We start from the raw sequence: 9,699 nt of genomic DNA, 5'->3' as shown, positions 1-9,699 counted from the left end.
GGGGTAGCCTAGTAGATAAAGTGTTCGCTCGTCACACCGGAGGCGCGGGTTTGATTCCCCACGTGGGCACAATGTGTGAAACCCAACAATGCTCTGCCACTGTACAATGACGGAATGCTGTTGTCCAACAACGCTGTGCTGTTGTCCACTGACGAAATGCTATTGAGCAACAATGCTCTGTTACTGTCCATTGACGGAATTCTATTGAGCAACAATGCTCTGCTATTGTCAAATGATGGAATACCATTGTCCATGTACGCTCTGCTAGTTTCCAATGACGTATTGCGGTTTGCCGACGACGTTCTGCTACTGTCCAAAGACGTCATGTTTTTGTCCAGTTCTCTGCTATTGTCAAATGATGGAATACCATTGTCCATGAACACTCTGCTAGTCTCCAATGACGCATTGCGGTTTGCAGTCGACGTTCTGAAATGTCCAATGACGTCATGGATTCGTTGACGTTCTGTAGTCATAACCAAGACTCGCTCACTCAACTCACTCACTCACTCATTCAGTCAGCTTGGCACTCCATTGTCGATTTTACAATAAACTGACATTCCATTCCAAACATACTTCGACCCAGCACTGGCCAAAACAGGTGTTCCTGTGACGACAAGTGGACGTGACGCTCCGGCCTTATCTCCACTTATGGTTTCGATAATGTAAATAAATCAGGACTTAGGTTTGCTTGTATTAAAAATTGTCACGGAATAATAATACGTTGTCAACTATTTTGCCACAGGGACATATATGTCCTTCCCCTTCAACCCTCAATTTCTAGTCCAATAAAAATCTAAATATTCCACGCACACAAATACACTTCACAGTTTCGAATTCTGCGGGAAATCTCTTGTTTCTTGATACCATCCACTAGTATTTTAGACGAAGCTCAAGTGCTGAAAATTACCTTTCAAAAAAGGCTTCATCGAAAATGTCGCCATTTTTGACACAGTACGAAATCGCGATTCACAGCGTTATTTGCTGTATGTTTTGAAATGTGAAAATCGGATAATTACTGGGAGTACTGAATTTAAAAAAATAACATATTAATGAACACTGATATCACTTTTACATGAAATCGCTAATGATAATTCTGAAACGTTGCCGATGAATCTAGAATCGGTTGGGATGTTTTCGAAAATACACTTACACGAACGCCGTAGAGCGCTTTCCGCCATATTGGATAGTGTTTACAAAATCACGTTTCGCGAAGGCCGGTATTGAGACGCCTATTACATCACGTATATTTCATATTCAGCTTCGAAAAATGCATCACTGAATTCCCCATACATTTTAGAATCAAATTGCAACTGGTTTTTAGTCACCAATACCAACTGTCCAGATAAAATGAGACGAAACATATTGGGTGTGAAAACGAACGCTGTGCTCGAAAGACTGCGCTGGTTCGAAATGTAAACAAAGGCAAATTCCGATTTTACACTGCGTAGCATTTTCTGATATTTTCCAACATTCATCCGTCTATTCATTGCTTGCAATTGCTCAATACCTTTGGAATATGCATGGAAAGATTATCGTAGTTAGAAATAGGAAATTATAAATAGATACAATGTAATGATTTTATAATTCATAAGAAATTGTCAAAGTTTCCGTGCAGCGTGACGCCATGACTGACGCAAAATCACGCAGAACGACAACTGTAATTATCAGCATTTCTGGCTTCTTCTCTTACTTACAGTGAAAACGATAAAAAACATATAACAATACACAGATAGTCAGAATCATTCTGATTACTTACATGTCATATTTATGTACACACGATCCCTGAATCAATGGAAGGGTCCTCGCAAAGTCCTGTGTATCCCTGTCAGCAAAGCCGCCATTTTGTAAGAAATAGGTCATCGGTAGTGATGTCATACGTCAACATTGTTGTACATATTAGGCAATGTCTTTGAGGTAAAGGTCGGTTGAACAAGAGTAAACACAATCGCCATATCCTTCCGATTACACTGTCAGTATTATGATGTATATTTTGCGGATAGTTCAGATACTTTTTCATGAAACTGACCTCAGTATCTACATTTAGCCTTGTTCAATATCATATCATACGTGCATATAGGGTTTACGGTGTTTTATTCTTTGAAAGTTTTTAATTGTTTGAATAATATTTACATAAGAAATTGACACTCTAGTGCAGTACACCATATTCTAAACCTTTACACAAGTGTTAGAAGATCAAACGTAGCCATAACTGCAATTACTTTAGTTCCTATGATGTACAATATTCAATGCATTTGAACTAATATTGCAGTTTCACATGAACAAATTAATGAACGGCGATTTGATTAAACCTTTTAAGTAAAACTGATAATATTTAATGAAAATGATTTATGTATGTTATGAAATGTATATGCACACACATTTAAAGGAATTGTCTCGTTCATTGCACATTTTTGTGTCGTTTTATAGAGAAAACAATGATGTATATTGATTGGCCAGGTGCGCGTTTGTCGGAAACGTTTTATGATTCACTTTCATTGTTTTCGATAATATAATCAATTCATACTCGATTTAAAAATATTGTGATGACAGGATATCAAACTCTAACTATATTTATACGAAAATTGTTTAAAAATATATAATCCATGTCATGTCTTAATTTGGACAAATCTTACATCCATATTCTAATATATAGTACGTACTAGTTCCATATATAAAAAGATATCTTTTTTGCATCTTCCATTGCATCCTTTTGAAGAGAAATAGCTACATAATCATAACTAAAGAAAATTCCTATCCTCAACAAAATATTCGGGTGTTGTGAAATGTTATTTTTCATTTACGTTAAATTGATGCCAAACAGGTGCGGTGTTGCTCATGATAAGATACACAGTCAAACTGTCTAATTGTTGATATATTCAGGACACTATTTAAATGGAAAAAACAGTCATTTTATGTTTTGTCTAAAGAGTGTTAATTCTGACATAGAAGCCGAGACCTTTTATACAATTAATGGAAATTAGGTGAGATATATACTAATCAGCATACCAATGTCGTCTTTTTCCGACGTCGCAAAATGCATAAAACAAGCAATGACGTCAACTAAAATGTTGTATTATTTTCAGCAATTTCATTACATTTGAAGATATGGCTAGTATTCTGGTAATAACGATGTAAAATTAGTCAAAATACATCTACACAAACAGGAGGATATGGGAATCTAAGAACTAACTTATATATCGGATAGGGCCATCCAAATCGCTATTACGTGCTTTCACATGTAGTACGTTGTCATCTTTTCTTATAAATTGTGAAACTACCAAAGCGTATCCGCTCACATTGGGGAACTTTGAATTGGAATAGTTTGGTTCACCGTGAACAAAAAATAACGAAAATATATCGTCCGTATCCACAACAAATACTCTCCATGTGATCTGAGTGACATTGACCTAGTGTTACGCATAACGGAGTTATGCCCCCTTATCATTATACGTGTATGACCTCTCTGTCGTCGTTTGACGTCATGGAAGAAAATCCATTTTTGACATTTATTACGAGTTATTTTTAATGTTGAGCGTATAACGTTATGCACAAGCACACAAACCCATTTCATATACTGTACACTTATGTCGTTCTGATATCAGGGTGTATTTTCTTCGCTCACACTTTCCGTAAAGATGCCAAAATAAAAGATTCGTAGCACAGAAGTTTTATCGGTGCGCGATAAAAAGCGGAGAAATTTATTGGTTTTTTTAAGGCATAACAAAAATTTGGACCACATTTAGCAAGGTCTTTTTCTCAAACCGCCGAGGTAGTTGCACTTATATTTATACCAACGGATAGGACATTTAATATACTACATTTAATATTCTACATTTTATAGCCGTACGTAGATCCAGGACCACGCGAGCGCAATTCTCGCACAACGTTCACTTTTCTTGAAAGACTGAAACATAATTTGAAAATAGAGGGTTCAGAAACTGTGAAGAATGTGAATAGGAAAAGAAAAGTGTCCTCTTTGAGAGAACTCACTGCCAAATTTATTCAGAGCAATAAGTACCCACGACTTGCTCTGAATGTGTCATATGCCAACTGGAGATTTCCGCAGGCATTGCAAGAGTGGAAGCAAAATGCAAGAGTCGAGTTTGGAATGTTGGTTCCAGAGATTGAGCCTAGCAAAGGAATGGAATGGTTTTACATTCCAGAAATGACCAGCGCCAGAGGTCATATAGAAGTCAAAAGGATCGAAAGCCATCACCTGTTGACCAGACATCGGTCCGCCATCTGTAAGGGTGACTTGGGATTTGCAAAGAGAGAACATTTTGTGGAGGTGAGCAGAGAAAACACAACACCACTGAAGGCAGGGATGATGGAGGAGCAGCTTAACATGCAGTCAACAGATTATGCAAGGATAACTTTTTCAGCTCCAGTGGAGCATCAGCTGAGACTCAAGGGACACTCCTCGTCAGCAGATTTGTGCAGATATGTAAGTTATTCATAGTTAGTGGACTGTATGATAAAAAGCTTTATTAATGGTTTAAAGAAAGTTGCATAGGAATAAATGATGATGATAAATTTGTTATCTCAATGTTGATGAACATGTTAATTTGTTGAATTCAGGTACACTAATCATGCTTTTGGACTGTAGGTATACAAATATTAAACCCATTTCAGGTTCGTGAGTGGTTCCAGGCATGTGATGACCCAGGGATATCAGCTACTGACAGGTGTAGGATGAAATATAGGTGAGATAATTTAGAATTTGCCCTGTGGTTTGTAGATCATTGTGATATGACCAAAATCCATAACAAAAGCTACAGCTCATGTAACTTTAATTCTCCTAACTTCATGAGTTCATAAATTTCTCATTTTTTACAGGTACAAGAAATTCCTTTTGTCCCTGACTGACTTGTCAACCTTCCCTCCAGTGGGTTCACATGTGAGAGGGTACCCAGTACCTCTCTGGGAGGCAACCATTGCATCAGTCGATGCTGACATATTTATGTATGCTATTTGCAAGCGTCGGACCTACAACAACAGGGCTCTGAGCAGTCAGCCATGCGAAAACCTGTTTTCCTGCCTTGCAACTATGCCAGGTGCCAGAAATGGAGTCCCCAGCTGTGTGGAGCTTGAGGTGAACATGGCCAAAATTTGTGGGGAAAGCATTGTAAGGCAAGATCCAAACAGGTAAGTCCAGCACCATACTAGGAAGGATTGTTTTCCCTGGCATTTAAAAGTTGTATATTTTTAACCAATGGGGTATTCTTACACAGGGTGATAGGTTGTGTACCTGTATTTTTTACTGTTATCAAATATACTCATGGAAATGAATAAGGGAACACAGGAATGTACAAGTGTTCAGTTATTCTTTTCCAGTATTTCACTCACAGTTCAATACAAAGCTTGTGAAGAAACCTGGAACAGAGTAAAGTATATGTAGTCTGGCAGTGTGGTAACTTATTGTTTAGATGACATACTCGTCAGTGTACAGTGGTTTATAATGTGATTCCACAGGTTTAACTATTTCATCACCTGAACTTTCAACTGATTGCTATCTTGCAGAGGCTTCGGTGTGAGGTTATCAAATGCCCCGGTTTACCCACAAGTACTGTTGGAGAATGATACTGGTCCTCTTCCCTTGCTTGTTGAACCTCCTACATATATTCATTGCATTCCAATAAAGGTGGGTAGCAATATTTAACAGTGCATAGGCATTGCTTACTGTTAAGCCTTGATGTCCTTGCCATATAATTAAATATTGTGAGAATGAATGTCAGCATCACTATTAAATTAAAGCACTAGAAAAAATGCATTGTCATAATTTTAAGTTCATGTACACCCAAAAGTAGTACATATAATTTTGTTATTGAGTTCTTCATTTCTATTACAGGACCACCTATTTGATGCCCCAGCCCGGCTTCGTCGTGCAAGGAAACCAATGCAGGGTATATCGAGTCTCCATGAACCTGGTCGAGGTGCTGTTGGCGTCAGGAGCTACCACAAAGTCAATGAAAACAAAATGAATCCACTAATAAGAGCTGGACTTTCTGTTGCCCGCTGTGATGAACATATGTCCCAGTGCTGAATGTGTTACTCTCACCATGTGTTTTGATATTGTGTCAAATGTAAACCGACCACATTTTTATCTACAGCTTATCATTTGTTCATGAATGAAATACTTGAATTTCATATATATATGTAAATATATCTTTATTACAGGTTATCATGGGTAATAGAAACAAAATTAAAAATAAATACAATCATTGCAAGTATTTGTTAGTTCTCTTTGCCATTATCACATATAGTTTGGCATGAAATGCATGTGGACCCGGTGTTTTTTTAAATATCTCTTCATCCAATGACCCAATCGATCTCAAACTGTGCAAGTGGATGTTTTGTCAGACAACCTAATCACATTGTAAATCACCGATTTTATGCATTTGTATTAAAGAATCTGTCTATGTAACTGTCAACAAAATAAACAGCAGACCGCAGACTGCTTGCAGAGGGAGGGAGCCAATGACCTGTAACAGCAGCAGTGTTGGGTCATAAAGGTAAATGCACGTGCAGTTCATGATAGTTAACTGTGCACTGCACAGTGATAGACCGTTTGGATCATTGACTACTTCTAGCTGTCATCATGAAAGCTTATTCAGATGACCTACATTGACGAACGTTGACCTTTATGACCCATCCACTTGAACAGTTTGAGATCGATTGGGTCATTGGATGAAGAGATACTTACAAAAAAACGGGCCCACATGCATTTCATGCCAAACTATAGCTAACCTGGTTGGCCAAGCATCCTTCCTTCTACTTTCAAAACACAAGATCACATGAACAAACATTACAAGCATGCACAGGTATTTTCTAATAACAAGAATTTACAATCTCTAACACTAGAAAAACAACATTGAGGAAATTCTATTACTAAAAACGAAACGTAAACAAAAGAACTTAAAAAAGCAAAGGGTGTGTGATTAATAATGACAAAAAACATACATGTAGTGTCGAAATCTTAGTTGACAACTGACAATGTTTATTCATTAAGCAAACGGAAAAATGTCATGACATATTTTTAAAGTTTACCACAACCTGTATGCTGGCAGCATACATATTTTATGTAGAATATTTACATGTTAACAGAAACAAAAGTGTTCACTAGTTCAAATTCATAAAACAACAAGTGTTTGCCACTGATGTGACAATTTTCCCCGCCGCTAAAGATTCTGGATTGAATGCCATTTTAACTTTTAAAAATCAGACATGTTAAATTCAAATGGCCAGTAGATATGAATTACAATGTATTCTCAAGGTATGCATGGAACATATTAGATTGACACCAATGCCATTTCATAACATTGTAAATATCTAGAAATACTGATGGTTTTTAAGGCAATGAAAATATTATCTTTGTCACTGGTGATATAAATTTGGCACATAACATACTGATGACAATATCTTTGGCACTGGTGATGAAAGACTACACATGAGGCAAGTACTAGATCCTTCAATGATGGTTTCCAGGCAATGACAATAATATCTTTGTCACTGGCACTAAACTCACTCACTATCACAAATGCAATAATACAATCACAATTCCTCCCACATGCTACTCGCTCGAGGCCTATCACAACTGTTCCGCCGCATGTGCCTTGTCAGAGTACTCTTTTCTTTAAATCCATTTCCACATTTGTCACATACGTGTTGCCGTGTATCAGTATGTTTCGTCTTGACATGCCGATTGATGCTCGCCTTCCAAATAGACACATAATTGCAGTGTGAACACTGGTATTTCTGTGCATGTTCATCGTGTATCAGGCTGTGGATCTTTAGCTGTCCTTTGGAAGGAAACCACTTCCCACAAACATTGCATTCAAAGTCCTTGGAATGCCAGGACATGTGACGCTTCAATTTTGTTTTCGTTGAGAAAGACATGTCACAGTCATGGCACTTGTGTTCCTCACCAGCATGCTCCTTAACATGCTCGCGCATACCACGGAATGTTGTTGTGACTTTCCCACAGAACTTACACTTTACAACACCAGTTTTTTTGTGGACTTTGGCGACATGTTCTTTCAGCAACTGGTTGATGAGGAAAGACTCGCCACACAATTGACAAGAGAAGTTAAAATCTCTTGTGTGGCGCCTCACATGCAGGTTCAAGGAGCCTTTGCTCTTCAGAATCTTCCCGCAAGTCCCACATTGTACAGATGGTTTGTGCTCCTTTGTCTCAGATGCGTCGAACAATGTCTCATCAATCCTAGAAGTGTTTCCCTCTGTTTCATCTAAATGAGACATATCCAGGAAACTTGTGTGATCCTGTAAAGGTTGACTGTGATCTGTAAGTGTAAAACAAAAAGATTAAGATTATGAAATATATTCAGAAAATTAATCATTATGAGTTTTATTTAGAACATGGAATGAAAGGGGAGTGAAAAATGTTGTGTTTGTCAGATATCTTTACAATCTCAATGGAAAGCTGGAGAACCGACACTGAAGGGCAATAGTCTACCTCTTGGTGTGAGAAGTACTGCTGGAGACTCTGGCACATAGGAAGAATGTAATATTGGGGAGACTCCATGTATGATCTCTGAACAGGCTGTCGATGACTGAGTTTCAGGAACAGTAGGAATGTCACAACTGTCGCACATCTCACCCATCCGCCCACCAGATCCGAGCACACTCGGCAACAGTGTATTTGCCAAAACAAACACATGATGGTCTGGTAAGGGAATCTGTTAAATAAAGTAATATAGTTTAAATCACAATCAGACACGAGCAAAATGCATACTATGGACACTGACTTACAATCTTTTATGTGAGCAAATATGGGGCAAAATACAACAGCTGTCTCTCAGACGTAACCAGTTTATGAAATTATTGCTCAGCCCAGGGAGACTATATAAGGGGAAGTGGTCACTCCTCGAAAAGCCCCTTAGCGTATGCCTCGCCTTGTCAACGAACGTGCCAACTCCACATCCACAAATCCCGAATACAATATTCACTCTGAGTCATACTTTGCTCCTCACTGAATCGCCGAAATTTACATGTGAGAATTCACTCGACAAAGACAAGGCGAAGGAGGTTGGCAGCCTCATGGAATACTTCCGCCGATCGCAGCTTGAGATTTCCGTTCGACTTCCAAACAAAAACGTAGATAATGGACACAAAATACATTATTGACGATGATGAAGTATTGCTATCAAAGGGGGATGATGGTGTACGTTCAATGCGCACTTCTTTCTTCATCAGAATTACGTTCTCTGGAGATAAGCGTTGATTGAAATACTTACCCCTTTCACTTCTGCTCTCTTGTCAGCCATTTTTCGCGCGCTGTGACGACAGGAAGTGTTGGCGTTGTTCGGCGAAATGCGGAATTTAACGGAGATGACCGAAAGTTTTCGGTTGCCGATGCTTTACGTTCCAATAGCGGCTGTGTAGCACTTCCCATGCCAACCGCTTTTACAAAGATAGTTGCTGCATCCATAGCACATTTAATGCTATTCATTCGCATGTGGTGGCTAAACACACGATATTGTTTACATTCAATCCAATAATGCTTCTTTTTAGTCAAATAGATAGGAGGGTCTGAAAATGTGCGCCTGAAAAAAAACTCGGCATCCAGGGGGTTAAGCAACGTTGACGCGGAGAGACCTTGGATGGGTGACCGTATTTGGCAGCTTGACTTCTGAGAGTTTCATGGGGTGTCTAGGGAATGTGTTGAAACTAAAAGTGGTT

The 9,699-nt window shown here is 38.5% G+C and overlaps 2 protein-coding genes across 2 annotated transcripts; one reads left to right on the top strand and one right to left on the bottom strand.

Moving 5' to 3' along the window:
- Positions 1 to 3,901: 3,901 nt before the first annotated feature.
- Positions 3,902 to 6,313, top strand: LOC124283912. Its single transcript, XM_046719946.1, has 5 exons — positions 3,902 to 4,444; positions 4,633 to 4,703; positions 4,837 to 5,145; positions 5,521 to 5,641; positions 5,849 to 6,313. Exons 1-5 carry the CDS (start codon positions 4,109 to 4,111, stop codon positions 6,041 to 6,043), a joined length of 1,032 nt encoding a protein of 343 aa, XP_046575902.1. The 5' UTR covers positions 3,902 to 4,108; the 3' UTR covers positions 6,044 to 6,313.
- Positions 6,314 to 7,186: 873 nt separating this feature from the next.
- LOC124283915 (zinc finger protein draculin-like) lies at positions 7,187 to 8,837 on the bottom strand. Its single transcript, XM_046719948.1, has 2 exons — positions 8,474 to 8,837; positions 7,187 to 8,300 (listed from the first exon to the last, which is right to left on the bottom strand). The coding sequence occupies exons 1-2, from the start codon at positions 8,619 to 8,621 to the stop codon at positions 7,552 to 7,554; spliced, it is 897 nt and encodes a 298-aa protein (XP_046575904.1). The 5' UTR covers positions 8,622 to 8,837; the 3' UTR covers positions 7,187 to 7,551.
- Between the last annotated feature and the right edge of the window lie 862 nt (positions 8,838 to 9,699).

Source organism: Haliotis rubra, unplaced genomic scaffold (genome assembly GCF_003918875.1).
Source record: "Haliotis rubra isolate DU_JTF1 unplaced genomic scaffold, ASM391887v1 Scf324, whole genome shotgun sequence".
Classification (NCBI taxonomy): domain Eukaryota; kingdom Metazoa; phylum Mollusca; class Gastropoda; order Lepetellida; family Haliotidae; genus Haliotis; species Haliotis rubra.
The sequence above is the reverse complement of the archived record's forward strand: the minus strand, read 5'-3'. Positions and strand labels throughout refer to the sequence as shown.